This window comes from Sinocyclocheilus grahami, unplaced genomic scaffold (genome assembly GCF_001515645.1).
Source record: "Sinocyclocheilus grahami isolate Dianchi unplaced genomic scaffold, SAMN03320097.WGS_v1.1 scaffold587.1, whole genome shotgun sequence".
NCBI lineage: Eukaryota > Metazoa > Chordata > Actinopteri > Cypriniformes > Cyprinidae > Sinocyclocheilus > Sinocyclocheilus grahami.
This window is the reverse complement of record NW_015505766.1, coordinates 854,717-871,619: the sequence shown is the minus strand read 5'-3', so window position 1 is coordinate 871,619 and position 16,903 is coordinate 854,717. Positions and strand designations below refer to the sequence as shown.

Here is a 16,903-nt window from a genome sequence, read left to right as displayed (position 1 = left end):
TTGGGTTTTTTTTTTTTTTTTTTTTTTTTTTTACTGAGTTGTCTGTTGTTCCCAAATATTTGCTGCGATTTTGTTTGGCACAAATTTGCTAAACATTAAGCCGCACATTGTCTTGCATATTTGCATATTTTTTGTTATAAGTTGAGGTTAAATTGTTGGAATCCGTGTGTGATAATTGTCGATTTGGTGATTTTGGTTTTGTCAGAAACGAGAGAAGAGAAAGCATGAGAAGATCCTGAGTGAGGAGTTTTATCCCGCTATCACCAACCTGAACCAGTTCCTCCCGCCGGAGCACGGCATCGAGTACATCGCCTGGGACATGGCGCGATACACGAAGAGGTGCGTACGACTGTCGTAAAGTGACTGTTTTTCAGGAACTGATATAATGTACACTACTGTTCAAAAGTTGGCGTCTGTAAGATCTTTCAATAAGTCTCTTTTGCTCATTTTCTGATCGAAAATACAGTAAAAATTGTGAAAATGTTTTACTATTTCAAATAAATTTTCAGCATCGTTACTCCAGTCTTCGGTGTTTTATTTTTCAGGATTCACAGATGAATAGAAAGTTCAAAAGAACAGCATTTATTTGAAATGGAAATCTTTTGTAACATTGTAATTGACAGTAGAATTGCAACTTCTCATCTGCAGTAAACTGTGCAACGTGTTGGATCGTCTCAGTATGATCGCTGAGAATGTGGTCAAGAGGACGGGATTCTTCGTTAATCGACCTGAATTTTATTGCCACACGTTACGTCCTGATGAAAGGTAAATGCACGCACTTAAATGACCTTTACAACAAAACATCCGTTTGTTTAAGATGAGAATAACTTGATTCCAGCATCTGTTTCAGCAGCGGTGTGACACACAAAAGGTGGAAGGAATAAACGAATGAATCTAAGATTGTGTAAATAATGTTGTTTAATAACAAATGTGTCATGTAAATTCACATTTATGTGATAGAAATGGCTGTTCTGTTTTTAAATGCAAATCGTTTGAAGAATATTCTGCAAATGTTAGCCACAGGGGTTTATCAGAACACTATATTAAAAGAACAGTTCACCCAAAAATGAACATTTCCTGAAAAAATTCTCACCCTCAGGCCATCTGAGATGCAGATGAGTTTGTTTCTTTATCAGATTTGGAGAAATGTAGCATTGCATCACTGTCTCAGCAATGGATCCTCTGCAAGTGAATGGGTGCCGTCAGAATCCAAACAGCTGATAAAAACATCACAATAATCCACAAGTACTCCACACCACTGCAGTCTATTTATTAACGTCAAACAAATCCATCAAGACCATTTTGAAGAGTCCATAATCCATAATAACGCTTCCTCCAGTGATGCAACAGGCAGTGATGTAGAATTGGTGGGTGGGGCTAAACAGGCAGTGATGTAGAATCGGTGGGCAGGGCTAAACCGGCAGTGATGTAGAATCGGTGGGCAGGGCTAAACCGGCAGTGATGTAGAATCGGTGGGCAGGGCTAAACCGGCAGTGATGTAGAATCGGTGGGCAGGGCTAAACCGGCAGTGATGTAGAATCGGTGGGCAGGGCTAAACCGGCAGTGATGTAGAATCGGTGGGCAGGGCTAAACCGGCAGTGATGTAGAATCGGTGGGCAGGGCTAAACCGGCAGTGATGTAGAATCGGTGGGCAGGGCTAAACCGGCAGTGATGTAGAATCGGTGGGCAGGGCTAAACCGGCAGTGATGTAGAATCGGTGGGCAGGGCTAAACCGGCAGTGATGTAGAATCGGTGGGCAGGGCTAAACCGGCAGTGATGTAGAATCGGTGGGCAGGGCTAAACCGGCAGTGATGTAGAATCGGTGGGCAGGGCTAAACCGGCAGTGATGTAGAATCGGTGGGCAGGGCTAAACCGGCAGTGATGTAGAATCGGTGGGCAGGGCTAAACCGGCAGTGATGTAGAATCGGTGGGCAGGGCTAAACCGGCAGTGATGTAGAATCGGTGGGCAGGGCTAAACCGGCAGTGATGTAGAATCGGTGGGCAGGGCTAAACCGGCAGTGATGTAGAATCGGTGGGCAGGGCTAAACCGGCAGTGATGTAGAATCGGTGGGCAGGGCTAAACCGGCAGTGATGTAGAATCGGTGGGCAGGGCTAAACCGGCAGTGATGTAGAATCGGTGGGCAGGGCTAAACCGGCAGTGATGTAGAATCGGTGGGCAGGGCTAAACCGGCAGTGATGTAGAATCGGTGGGCAGGGCTAAACCGGCAGTGATGTAGAATCGGTGGGCAGGGCTAAACCGGCAGTGATGTAGAATCGGTGGGCAGGGCTAAACCGGCAGTGATGTAGAATCGGTGGGCAGGGCTAAACCGGCAGTGATGTAGAATCGGTGGGCAGGGCTAAACCGGCAGTGATGTAGAATCGGTGGGCAGGGCTAAACCGGCAGTGATGTAGAATCGGTGGGCAGGGCTAAACCGGCAGTGATGTAGAATCGGTGGGCAGGGCTAAACCGGCAGTGATGTAGAATCGGTGGGCAGGGCTAAACCGGCAGTGATGTAGAATCGGTGGGCAGGGCTAAACCGGCAGTGATGTAGAATCGGTGGGCAGGGCTAAACCGGCAGTGATGTAGAATCGGTGGGCAGGGCTAAACCGGCAGTGATGTAGAATCGGTGGGCAGGGCTAAACCGGCAGTGATGTAGAATCGGTGGGCAGGGCTAAACCGGCAGTGATGTAGAATCGGTGGGCAGGGCTAAACCGGCAGTGATGTAGAATCGGTGGGCAGGGCTAAACCGGCAGTGATGTAGAATCGGTGGGCAGGGCTAAACCGGCAGTGATGTAGAATCGGTGGGCAGGGCTAAACCGGCAGTGATGTAGAATCGGTGGGCAGGGCTAAACCGGCAGTGATGTAGAATCGGTGGGCAGGGCTAAACCGGCAGTGATGTAGAATCGGTGGGCAGGGCTAAACCGGCAGTGATGTAGAATCGGTGGGCAGGGCTAAACCGGCAGTGATGTAGAATCGGTGGGCAGGGCTAAACCGGCAGTGATGTAGAATCGGTGGGCAGGGCTAAACCGGCAGTGATGTAGAATCGGTGGGCAGGGCTAAACCGGCAGTGATGTAGAATCGGTGGGCAGGGCTAAACCGGCAGTGATGTAGAATCGGTGGGCAGGGCTAAACCGGCAGTGATGTAGAATCGGTGGGCAGGGCTAAACCGGCAGTGATGTAGAATCGGTGGGCAGGGCTAAACCGGCAGTGATGTAGAATCGGTGGGCAGGGCTAAACCGGCAGTGATGTAGAATCGGTGGGCAGGGCTAAACCGGCAGTGATGTAGAATCGGTGGGCAGGGCTAAACCGGCAGTGATGTAGAATCGGTGGGCAGGGCTAAACCGGCAGTGATGTAGAATCGGTGGGCAGGGCTAAACCGGCAGTGATGTAGAATCGGTGGGCAGGGCTAAACCGGCAGTGATGTAGAATCGGTGGGCAGGGCTAAACCGGCAGTGATGTAGAATCGGTGGGCAGGGCTAAACCGGCAGTGATGTAGAATCGGTGGGCAGGGCTAAACCGGCAGTGATGTAGAATCGGTGGGCAGGGCTAAACCGGCAGTGATGTAGAATCGGTGGGCAGGGCTAAACCGGCAGTGATGTAGAATCGGTGGGCAGGGCTAAACCGGCAGTGATGTAGAATCGGTGGGCAGGGCTAAACCGGCAGTGATGTAGAATCGGTGGGCAGGGCTAAACCGGCAGTGATGTAGAATCGGTGGGCAGGGCTAAACCGGCAGTGATGTAGAATCGGTGGGCAGGGCTAAACCGGCAGTGATGTAGAATCGGTGGGCAGGGCTAAACCGGCAGTGATGTAGAATCGGTGGGCAGGGCTAAACCGGCAGTGATGTAGAATCGGTGGGCAGGGCTAAACCGGCAGTGATGTAGAATCGGTGGGCAGGGCTAAACCGGCAGTGATGTAGAATCGGTGGGCAGGGCTAAACCGGCAGTGATGTAGAATCGGTGGGCAGGGCTAAACCGGCAGTGATGTAGAATCGGTGGGCAGGGCTAAACCGGCAGTGATGTAGAATCGGTGGGCAGGGCTAAACCGGCAGTGATGTAGAATCGGTGGGCAGGGCTAAACCGGCAGTGATGTAGAATCGGTGGGCAGGGCTAAACCGGCAGTGATGTAGAATCGGTGGGCAGGGCTAAACCGGCAGTGATGTAGAATCGGTGGGCAGGGCTAAACCGGCAGTGATGTAGAATCGGTGGGCAGGGCTAAACCGGCAGTGATGTAGAATCGGTGGGCAGGGCTAAACCGGCAGTGATGTAGAATCGGTGGGCAGGGCTAAACCGGCAGTGATGTAGAATCGGTGGGCAGGGCTAAACCGGCAGTGATGTAGAATCGGTGGGCAGGGCTAAACCGGCAGTGATGTAGAATCGGTGGGCAGGGCTAAACCGGCAGTGATGTAGAATCGGTGGGCAGGGCTAAACCGGCAGTGATGTAGAATCGGTGGGCAGGGCTAAACCGGCAGTGATGTAGAATCGGTGGGCAGGGCTAAACCGGCAGTGATGTAGAATCGGTGGGCAGGGCTAAACCGGCAGTGATGTAGAATCGGTGGGCAGGGCTAAACCGGCAGTGATGTAGAATCGGTGGGCAGGGCTAAACCGGCAGTGATGTAGAATCGGTGGGCAGGGCTAAACCGGCAGTGATGTAGAATCGGTGGGCAGGGCTAAACCGGCAGTGATGTAGAATCGGTGGGCAGGGCTAAACCGGCAGTGATGTAGAATCGGTGGGCAGGGCTAAACCGGCAGTGATGTAGAATCGGTGGGCAGGGCTAAACCGGCAGTGATGTAGAATCGGTGGGCAGGGCTAAACCGGCAGTGATGTAGAATCGGTGGGCAGGGCTAAACCGGCAGTGATGTAGAATCGGTGGGCAGGGCTAAACCGGCAGTGATGTAGAATCGGTGGGCAGGGCTAAACCGGCAGTGATGTAGAATCGGTGGGCGGAGCTAAACAGGCAGTGATGTATATATTTCGCTCCTGAAGATCTGCAAACTTCCAGCAGTGATTTTTATTTCACATGAATCTGTTTCTGCAAGACCTTGATGCTAACAATGCTGAGTGAATGCTGAAAATGGATCAACGAATACTCCTAATACTAATACTAAGACTCCAATTAATATACCGAACAAATTTTCTTCCTGATGAGCTGCATATGTGTACAGTGCTGCAAACACTATTTCTGTCCTTCTCATAAAAGCCCAGAAAGCCTCCCGTCTGAGTCACGGCTGAGGTAAATGCAGCACTTTTGTTGTTTCCCAGCTCTTGTTGTTGTAAAGCGCTAATGGTCCACGTGTTGAAGCACTTATTTGTTTTCAAAGACACAAGGTGAAAGTTTGAGGCGAGCAGCGGGTCTGATGATGGAGATCGGCTGTCAGAGCCTCGTTTGCTTTAAACGACTCTCTTTGTTGTTCAGGTGGGGAGATCTCGGAGGGAAGGTCACACCGAATGGCAGGCTACAGGTTTGTCTTCCTCAAAATCTGCTGCATGTTGGTGCTCAATCTGGTCAAGAAGTGTCCAATCAAAAACACAGCATTTATCTGACCGACACGTTAAACCAGCAGTCACACGCCGCCTGGTTTTACGTTGTTGTTTAAATGTAGATGCATTCTGTCAAAGATCTGTCAATGCTTTGTAAAATTCAGTAAATTATTCTTTATCACTGTAATGATTTTTTTTTTTATTCCAATGGGTACAGATGCATTAACCATTAAGAAGGCATATCCTGTTGTTTGCATGCATTTTTAGTTATTTATAAAATACAAAAAAAAATTAAAAACGTGTTTAAAACTCGTCTTAAGACATGTTTTCTTAAAGAAGCCTTTTTAATCAGTAGATGTTGAACAGATTCACATGTTTTATGCATTTTAATTCATTGTACACACACACACACACAGATCAATATATATATATAATATCTATATCTGTCTATATTTTATATATACTGTATATATATATATACTTATAGAACTAAAACTAAACTAAAACATTTTGATCTTAAAAATCAAATGCATTTTAACTGATATAAAATATAAACTAAAATGACTAAAACTATATATAAAAGCTATATAGACATAAAAAACAAAACTAGATATAAAAAAACACACAACAGAACTTCTAAATATTTCACTAAAATTAAAATGAAAACAGAGAATAAAAATATATTCAAAATATGAATATAAACTATTATATATATATATATATATATACACACACACACAAATACCTTTGTTTGCATATGTTTTTAGACATTTAGATACATTTTTATTGAATAATTTTTTTCTCATATTTCCACATAAATTACCCATTAGGAAGTAAATATAAAAAAAGTGTTTAAAATACATTTTGATCACTAGGTATTGAACAGATTTACTTCTGCTTTTTATTTTGTTTTATGTATTTTTAATTCCGTTTTTATTTCCCTCTTTTTTAAATCGGTTGTCCGTCAATTTATTTGTGCTTTTTTTAATGTATATTTTTAGGTTCCTGTAATTGTACTTTGTTTTTTAAAGTGAATCATAATAATATTTCACAATTTTTACTGTATTTTTAATCAAATAAATGCAGCCTTGGTGAGCAGAAGACACTTCTTTCAACAATTTTTTTTTTTTAAATAAATAAATAATTATATATATATATATATATATAAACAATTATTCCAATCTTTTGACCAGTAGCTTTTATATTTAATTAATTTATTTTATTTTATTGCTTATATTTTTTTGCATTTCTTTTTTTAAATGTGTTTTTATTAAACGTTTTATAAACAGAACAATATACACACAACATTTCCTTAAAATATTAATGCTTAAAAAATACAAATAAAAAAAATGGATAAATAAATAAGCATACAAAATGGAAAAAACTAAGACAGCTTAAATAATATTAAACAAAAAAATTTATAAAAACGTCGATAACTTAAAATAAATACAAATACAATAACTACAAAAAGCCCCTGACAACATTTCAATGTCAACCAAATATGTTTCGATTAGTGCCCAGTTCTGTTGGAAAATGTCTGATTTGAACAGTAAATCTGTCATATTCTCAAATATATATGTATCTGATTCAGTCTCTGTATTCATTCTGTCAGAGTAGGTTCGTGCATCTTCAACCAATTCACAGTGATTATCTTCCTAGCTGCCGCTAATAATATATGTAGTACAAATAGGTGGGATTATTCTTTGCATTTCTGATATCATTTTTCATGATTAGGCACATTTAAACTCCAGATTCTCATTACAGTAATGCAAAAAAAAGATTTTCAATAATTATTCATAATTTTTCTGCACACCCATCCATAGAAATGTGTGTATTATGTAACATTATGTTAATGTGTCCCGTTTCATAAGTTAATGATGGTCTGGAGCTGGAGAGAGAGAGAGAGAGAGAGAGTGGGCGAGAGACCTGTGTGAGCCATTATATCCTCCACCCACGTTCTCTCATGCTCTCCTTCGTGAATTATTCATATCTGCCTTTGTGCTGATGGGTCGCTTTGTGTGAATTATAATGATTCGATTTATAAACTGCCAATCTCACATGTTATTGGCCCTGTGCAGAGCTGAATCCATCAGAAAACGTGTGAATGCGCCGCACGCAGTGGATTATTGTCAGGTTTTGCTGGATTTCCTGAAATCACTTTGCGGTTGGACATCGTTTAGTTTTTCCATGTTTATTGTGTTCCATTTATTGTATTTACAGACATGATTGAATCTTTTATGTGTGTCGTCATAGCAACAACCCAGTTCTAGTCTCCGTGGTTACAGCGTCACCAAACTCGAATCCCATTGGTTGCTAGTGAATATTTTTGGGTCACACGGTTTGTTTTCCCGTAATTTTGCGTTTGAATGTTCACCGCGTCATCGCGTCCTCGCGGGAGTTTGGTTTGCGCACACAAATTCGCATGTTGTATTCTTAATTGCTTCATGTTCTTATAATAATGTTAACGTTATGATTTTAGGATAAGAGTGAAATCTAATGTAAGCCTGAAATGAGCTGTAATTGCCGTTTGGTTGATTGGCGAAGGCGCCGCATTCCAGTCAAGCGCTGTGATTATATTGCACCCGTGTGAACGCTTTCGCCGCCAGCGACACTGTGTTTGACATAAACAAACATGGAGAGTGTGTGTGTGTGTGAGTGTGTGTGTCTGTGTCTGTGTGTGTGTGTGTGTGTGTGTGTGTGTCTGTGTCTGTGTCTGTGTCTGTGTCTGTGTCTGTGTCTGTGTCTGTGTCTGTGTCTGTGTCTGTGTCTGTGTCTGTGTCTGTGTCTGTGTCTGTGTCTGTGTCTGTGTCTGTGTCTGTGTCTGTGTCTGTGTCTGTGTCTGTGTCTGTGTCTGTGTCTGTGTCTGTGTCTGTGTCTGTGTCTGTGTCTGTGTCTGTGTCTGTGTCTGTGTCTGTGTCTGTGTCTGTGTCTGTGTCTGTGTCTGTGTCTGTGTCTGTGTCTGTGTCTGTGTCTGTGTCTGTGTCTGTGTCTGTGTCTGTGTCTGTGTCTGTGTCTGTGTCTGTGTCTGTGTCTGTGTCTGTGTCTGTGTCTGTGTCTGTGTCTGTGTCTGTGTCTGTGTCTGTGTCTGTGTCTGTGTCTGTGTCTGTGTCTGTGTGTGTGTGTGTGTCTGTGTGTGTGTGAGAGTGTGTGTGTGTGAGAGTGTGTGTGTGTGTGTGTGTGTGTGTGTGTGTGAGTGAGTGAGTGTGTTTGAGTGTGTGGGTGTGTGAGTGAGTGAGTGTGTCTGTGTGTGTGTTTGAGTGTCTGTGTGTGTGTGTGTCTCTGTGTGTGTTTGAGTGTGTGTGTGTGTGTGTGTGTGTGTGTGTGTGTGTGTGGAGAAAATGAATTAGTGATGCACCACAACAAAAAATCTTGGACGAGATGAGAACTTAACACTGGGCTGAAAACCAAAAATAAGTATTGAAAAAACTAAATCAATTCTAAATATGATATTTTTATATTGTATTTTTATCTGATATTGTTTATATTTTATATATTATCATAATATTTATATTATAATTTTTTGTAATGTTTATTTTAAAATCCCCTTTAGATATTAAAACTGAATTTTGGCTAATATAAATAAAAATAAATCAAATAATTATATATACAGTATATATATATATATATATATATACAAAAATGTCAACAATTCTGTGTTTTTCTGTCAATATGGGGTGCTGTGTGTACATTGAGGAAAAAAAATTAACTTAAATGATTTTAGCAAATGGCTGCAATATAACAAAGAGTGAAAAATTTAAGAGAGTCTGAATACTTTCCGTACCCACTGTATATATATATATAGAGAGAGAGAGAGAGTTTTTTTTAATATAATTTTTTTAAATATAAATTATGTAACTATAAGATGTTAAAACTTACTTTTGGCTAGTATAATATTTAAAATTTTTCCCCTATAAAGTGTTTAGGAATTTAATTTTTATTATCTATTTTCTGAATGATTTAAAACCTTTATGCCTTAGCATATTGAAAAAGAAAAAAATAATAAAATATAATTTTTATATATATAAAATTTTTTATTTTTTTGTATTGCACAACTCTTTAAATGTTAAAAGTTATCTTAATAACATTTTAATTATTTTAATAATTTCACTAATTAATTAAATACAAGTTAATAATTTTAATTTTGCTTCCATTTCGCACGGAAATGATCAGAAATCATTGATTACATTAATGATGCCGTTTTTGTCTCCGTGCCAGTGTTTCAGATCAGATTTGAAAGTGACCATTTCTTTACAAATTTACAAATAGTTAAAAGTGTAGTTTTGTAGAAAAGCTCATTTTAGTTAGTCATTCCTCAACACTTTATCTGATGGTTCAGCTGAACTTTTAAGTCATTCTTGGCTCTTTTTTGACAGACTTAATCAAAACGCTTGGCCTGTCAGGTTTGATTCGGAGCTCGACGAGTCCAGAGAGACTTGTTTTTTTCTTTGACATGAACAGAGAGATGAAGTTATTGAAAGAGCGAGAGGAATGGATGAGTGGTTCGTTTCTCAGTGTCACCTGTCGTTATAATCTTCTCCTGCTCTGCGCTTGTGATTCTCGGACAGAATGGATGTGATTGAGGCGTTTAGCGCGTCCCGTTCGCTAGAGGACACCGCGACATCGTCTGGAGTTATTCCAGGAGTAGTTCACCCAAAAATGACAATTACATCTTCATTTACTTGCCCATAGCACACGTGCATCACAGAGACCTGAAAATGTGTGTTTTAGGGCATTTTAAAGGTGGTTCCTGTCTGATTAAATATTATATAGTAATTTATTAAATATTATAAAAAATATTTTATTATTATTATAAAATATATATATAATTATATTATATTATTATAAATATTATTAAATATAAATAAAAATATTATTATAAATATTTTACAATTTTAATAATATTAAATAGTTAGAAAATATAAATTTTTCTAATATTAAATAGTTAGAAAATTGTATTAATGTTTTTATAAAACTGCATTTTAAATGATTCTTTGATTGATTGAAATGATTGAGATACTATTATAGATTTTATTAATATTTTGAGTTTTTATTTATACTTTCAGTTTTAATTTTAGTAATTTTAGCAAATTAGATGATTGGAAATTTAGTTTATTTTTATTATTTTATTTTGTATATATTAAACGCCTATATCGTTTTTATTATTTGATTTTGGTTTTAGTTTCAGTTATTTTAGTACATCAAATTAAACCAAAAGAAAATAAGAAAAAAGCTATAAAAAATAAATCATATTTATTAAATTCGTTTTAATTAAATGCCCTTTTTAAGTATTTTATTAAAGTTATTTTATTTCAAGTTGAGTTATGTCTTATTTGAGTTTTTTTTATATTTTATTTGTTATTTTAATATTTTAAAGTTATTTTATTTCAATTAACACATTTTATGCATGTTTTAGTTTTAGTTTTAGTTAACTATAATAACCCGGACTTATACCATGTCTATGTTAAAGGCAAAAATACCATAAAATAGTCCATAATTATACATTTTTTGAAAAAATGTTATTATTTTTTTTTTTATTCTTTGTTTCTTATCTCATTGAGAGATATTTGTTTTTGTTTTAAGCATAAACCTTACTTAATTTAGAATTTTTTTTTTTTTTTTTTTTCAGAAAAAGACTGCTTATGTAATTTTTCATCTCCAGTGAATGAATCTTCTTTATATGTTTGTACTGGAAAACGAGACACACATACTGAAGAAGAGCATCTGTTTTTGCGCTGTGCTGGTTAATTAAAGGAGTGGGTTTGAGGTTTGATCGAATGGTTCATGTTTTTGCCTATTTTTGAGGTTCTTCAGACTCTTTTCTTGTTCTCCATGTTGTATTTATAGCCTCGTCTCATTTAGACTCTCCTCAGGTCAATTCTGCTGAAATGAATCAGAGTTCAGCACACACACCGCTGTTATATTTCAGTATTACACAGACTGTATTATACAGGTGAATCTCAAGCACATGCTGTTTTTCACTCTAAAATCAAAATAAACATTTTTTTATTGCATTAAAAACTGAAGCTTATTTTAGCACCTTTAAGATTAATTTTTTAAATAGGGCCAAAATGCAAAAAAAAAAAAAGTAATGGTCCTAAAATAGGTTTGATATATAGAAATATATATATATAAAAAAATTACATTTTACTTTAAAACGTAAAATTTAATTTTTTTTTATTTCTGGGCTTTGGAGTTAGATCTTGGCATATTCTTAAGTTTCACCTTTACTCTTCTGAATCTTATTATTAAAATGTCTGTTTGAATTTTTTTTTTTTTTAATTAAAATAATTAATATAAAATTATCAATTAAATAAAATTATACAATGAAAATAAAATTAGAATTAAATAAAAATAATACAATAAAATTAATCAATTTATTTAAATAAAATATAAATTGAATAATTAAAATTAAAATATTATTGTAGTTCATAAAGCTTTGGTTAAAATGACTGCCAAATGTAAATAAAATAAATATATAAAGTAATATTAAATACTCTTTACTCATTATTGTAATTCATAAATCTAATGTAAATGAATAATAATAATAATGTAAAATTAAATTATTACATTTTTAAATTAAATACAATTAAATTTAAATTTAAAATTAAATACATTTAAATAAAAATACAATTAAACAAATGAATAAAATAAAACAAAATTTATATCATTGTTATTTTAGTATCATTGATGTGCTTTAATAGTTTTTATTAATAACTTGAATTTACGTTTACTTTTTTTTTTCTTCAAGAAATTAAAATGTGTTTTAATGCCTTTAATTAACTATAATATCCCTACCTGTAGCTCATAAATCTTTTGTTAAATTGTCGGCCAATTGGAAAACTGTAATGTAATGTTAAAACATAATAAAATATAAAACATTTTACTCTTATATTCCGGGGGTTTTGCTGGACGCTCAGGCGTTTCCATGTGAAGTTTTGTGGATGAACGTGTTCGTGCATTAATGTTGCTCATCTCGGTTCTCATCTCAGCTTTATTTAATTAGAAAGATGCTGAAATGGCCTGAGGGATGACGAGGAACGAGTGTAATTGCGTTCACTGCTTGTCGATTAACTCTTGATTACGCTGGCCGCGGCACATGCAGAGGACCATCGCTCAAACACACGCATGTGCCGCGATTATCAACCTTTAACCTGTGGATATTCTCAAAAACAAAGTCCTGGCAGCTGAAAACAGACTCAAACACTGCTGTGCATCTGATTCTGTCATTGCTTGGTGCTCTCACTGTGATGATCAGGTGATTTTCTGTCTCTCGCGGCTTCAGTTGTAGTGGTTTGTTTTTATTGGCATCTCAGAAATGGTTCATGTTGCTGAAGCGTTTGTAGTTTGGCTGCGTACAATTAAAATTAAAAGACAAAAATAAGTACTATAAAGTAAAAAAGCACTTTTCAAACAAGTAATATTTACCAAAAAATTCATTAAATCAATAAATAATATTAAATAAATTTATCATATTAAATTAAATACAATAAAATAAAAATAAAAATAAAATAAATAATAGAATTAAATACAATATAATGAATTATAATAAAATGTGTATGTATATAAATATATATATATATATATAATAAAAATAACAAAAAGTAAAATTATATCAAATAAATAATAAAATATGTAGCTCATAAAGTACTATAAAAAAAAGAAGTAAAAAAAGTAGCTTGAATGTAATCAAATTGGTAAAATAAATATAAAATTTATAATAAATGTAAAATAAATCATAAAATTATATATTAAAAAAAAAAGTAATAAAATAAAATTCAACATAAAATAAATGAAATAAAAAAATAATTACAAGTATAGCTCTAATAATAATACATACAATTATACAATAAAATAAAATACAATGAAATAAAATAATAAAATATAAAGTATCCTGTTTCTAAAGTAAAGCGTGGCACTAGTAAAGTCAAGGACACGTGCTCGATTCCCAGTGAATGCATGAACTGATAAAAGGTATACCTCGAATGTAATAAAATTTAATTTGGATAAAACATCTGCCAAATAAATAAATGTAATGTAAATTTAAAAAAAATAAAATAAAATAAACTATATAATAAAATAAAGCCTAAACTAAGACTTGGGCAAACAGGAATAACTCACAGAAGTAACATTGATGGTTTGTGTCTCTCAGATGCAGACAGACAGGACGCGATAAACCTCTTTCTGCAGGTCTTCCAGCCGTCGGAGTCGAAGCCTCACCTCTGGGAACTGCCTACAGATTTCTACCTTCATCACAGCGATACCATGGTCCTCCCACACCAGCAGCACAGGTCTGACGCTTACGGCTTATTTCTGTCTGATTAACAACCTGTGCTGTGCTTTCTCTGGAGACTTCAACAGACGAGCAAAAAACTGAGAGAATAGATTCTCCTGACAGGGATTTAACACCTTTTTCTTAAAGGGTTAGTTCACCCAAAAATGAAAATTAGGTTGTGTTTTACTCACCCCCGATGCATCCTAGGTGTATATGACTTTCTTCTTTCAAACGAATCTAGTCGGAGTTACAGTGGGGAAAAAAAGTATTTAGTCAGCCACCAATTGTGCAAGTTCTCCCACTTAAAAAGATGAGAGAGGCCTGTAATTTTCATCATAGGTATACCTCAACTATGAGAGACAAAATGAGAAAAAAACATCCAGAAAATCACATTGTAGGATTTTTAAAGAATTTATTTGCAAATTATGGTGGAAAATAAGTATTTGGTCAATAACAAAATTTCATCTCAATACTTTGTTATATACCCTTTGTTGGCAATGACAGAGGTCAAACGTTTTCTGTAAGTCTTCACAAGGTTTTCACACACTGTTGCTGGTATTTTGGCCCATTCCTCCATGCAGATCTCCTCTAGAGCAGTAATGTTTTGGGGCTGTCACTGGGCAACACGGATTTTCAACTCCCTCCAAAGATGTTCTATGGGGTTGAGATCTGGAGACCGGCTAGGCCACTCCAGGACCTTGAAATGCTTCTTACGAAGCCACTCCTTCGTTGCCCGGGCGGTGTGTTTGGGATCATTGTCATGCTGAAAGACCCAGCCACGTTTCATCTTCAATGCCCTTGCTGATGGAAGGAAGTTTTCACTCAAAATCTCACGATACATGGCCCCATTCATTCTTTCGTTTACACAGATCAGTCGTCCTGGTCCCTTTGCAGAAAAACAGCCCCAAAGCATGATGTTTCCACCCCCATGCTTCACAGTAGGTATGGTGTTCTTTGGATGCAACTCAGCGGTGTTGCATGCATCAGTCCAAAAGAAGTTAAATAAAAATCGCCCATCCGTAATAATCACTTTAATGTATCTTGCGCTCACTGTTGTACACAGAAGCAGTTCCGGGAGCATGACGTATGAGTTCAGCGCTGCGCCGGTGAGTCTCGTGAAAACCAACGTTTGTTTACAGGATCAAAGGAAGCAACGTTTCCTTACTTTAGCAAAGGAAAATCCTCTGGGCTTATATCGAAATTCTTCTTTACAAATCCTCGTTTTGTACTTCTAATTCTTGACCGTTGTTTTGTTTTGATCTCTCCGCTGCGCTTTTGAGGCCTTTGTTCACCCCCCGGAGCAGTGTGAAAAATTAGTTTTTTATGGATGGGCGTTTTTATTTAACTTCTTTTGGACTGATGCATGCAACACCCGCTGAGTGGCATTAAACAGCTTGAAAGATCAAAGACAATTTTTAATATAACTCCGACTGGATTCGTCTGAAAGAAGAAAGTCATATACACCTAGGATGCCTTGAGTGTGAGTAAAACACAACCTAATTTTCATTTTTGGGTGAACTAACCCTTTAATGCACTCAAAATATGTAGACTATATTTCACTATTGAAATTTTTTTTAAGTTTTGAATGTTACCATGTTATTACAGCATTTACACATTTATTAATAAAAAATTAACAAATTCTTTGAAATTTCAAATACACATGAACAACAACGACAACAAAACTATGATGACTAAAATGTATGTATATTTTTTTCAATATTCATGAGAAATCTTATTTGAATATATTATTGCATGAAATTTATAAAAACATATAATCTGAGAATTACCTGTATTAACCCCATTGGAATTAATAGTTAAATTCTTTTGACTTCATAACTCATGGTTGCTTAAAAACATGTCAAATTTATGAAACCTACACAATTATTTTAACAAAACATAAATATTGCTCTAAAAAGTTTTCAGACTAAATAAATTTATTTTACTTAAACTTTCACTTTCAGATAGAAAGCGTGATGAATTTTTCATGCTGCAATAGTTAGTCAATATTCATGTTTATAAACAAAATTCAGTTCCACAAGTGTGTGAGATGGAGAAGAGGCTAAATATATTTTACAAAAGTGTTTTTGACACTAATTTAACTCCATAGATAATTTTACAAAAAGTGTTTTTGACACTAATGGTGCTCCATACACACCCGGGTCAAAATGACCATTTTAAATGGTTATATCTATTAAAAATGAATTTTAAAAAATCTGAAAAAAGTAAATGATGCATATTTTGAGGCTCTTAAAGCATTTGCAAAGTTGCGTTGACTTACTAAAAACTATGCATTTTTTTAGAAATGTTTATGCATCTGTTCTGGGACAAAATTAACCGAATGCGTTGTGAGGGTAAGAAAAACATCATGTGCCACCATGAATGCATGGTGAAAAATGTAAAATCGATCACTTTAGAAAAGTAATAGCACAGTATAAGCACTAAAACTAATGACGTTTGCCTTAGTGAACACTATGAACAGCTACTGGTTAGCGTTACATCGCCTTTAACTTGTGTAAATACCAGAATGTTTTTCCGCATCATTTTATTCGCCGTGTGCTTCATTTGTAGCGTCTGCAGCTTCACATGCATCCAGTTTCTGCCCGACTGTGGTTTATTCTGTTATTGCTGTGATGTTAAAGAAGTGTTTGACCCACTTTATTTTCCTCCAGCCATCCGGCACGTTGCTTTGTGATGCCGCTTGCATAATGGACGCTGGTCGACATGACAAAGAACTATTATCAGACACAAAACGAAATGAGAGGAATCTGACCCGTTTAGGGAAATTGTACCGTCAGATAGTCTCTGAAATGACAATTCGTGTTCCAGGACAAATAGGACATTTATGTTCGCATGTACAGTGGGTATAGAAAAGAATCAGCCTCCTTTAAAATAATCACATTTTGCTGCTTTGCAGCCTGAAATGAAGACAGACAGTTTTTGTTTTATCCAGCTGTATTTACTCAGTGCAACTTATAACATCCAAGTGATAAACACCAACATTTCACAAATAAATTGGAAATTGGAGTTGGAAAAAGGATCACCCCTCCTAAAAATGACTTGTAAACTCAATCAGGTGCAGCTCATCACCTTCTCAGTGGCACACAAAGCCATTTGACTTTCAGCTGTGCTCATTTTGATCAGCTCAGCATGAA

The 16,903-nt window shown here is 37.5% G+C and overlaps 1 protein-coding gene across 1 annotated transcript in view; it reads left to right on the top strand.

Moving 5' to 3' along the window:
• The window catches only part of fig4a (FIG4 phosphoinositide 5-phosphatase a), an 83,280-nt gene that overhangs the window by 33,938 nt on the left and 32,439 nt on the right, over positions 1 to 16,903 (top strand). Inside the window, exons 14-17 of the mRNA XM_016240279.1 lie at positions 206 to 339; positions 649 to 765; positions 5,415 to 5,589; positions 13,541 to 13,767. Of these exons, the coding sequence (XP_016095765.1) occupies positions 206 to 339; positions 649 to 765; positions 5,415 to 5,589; positions 13,541 to 13,767 (653 nt within the window). The remainder of the gene's footprint in view (positions 1 to 205; positions 340 to 648; positions 766 to 5,414; positions 5,590 to 13,540; positions 13,768 to 16,903) is intronic.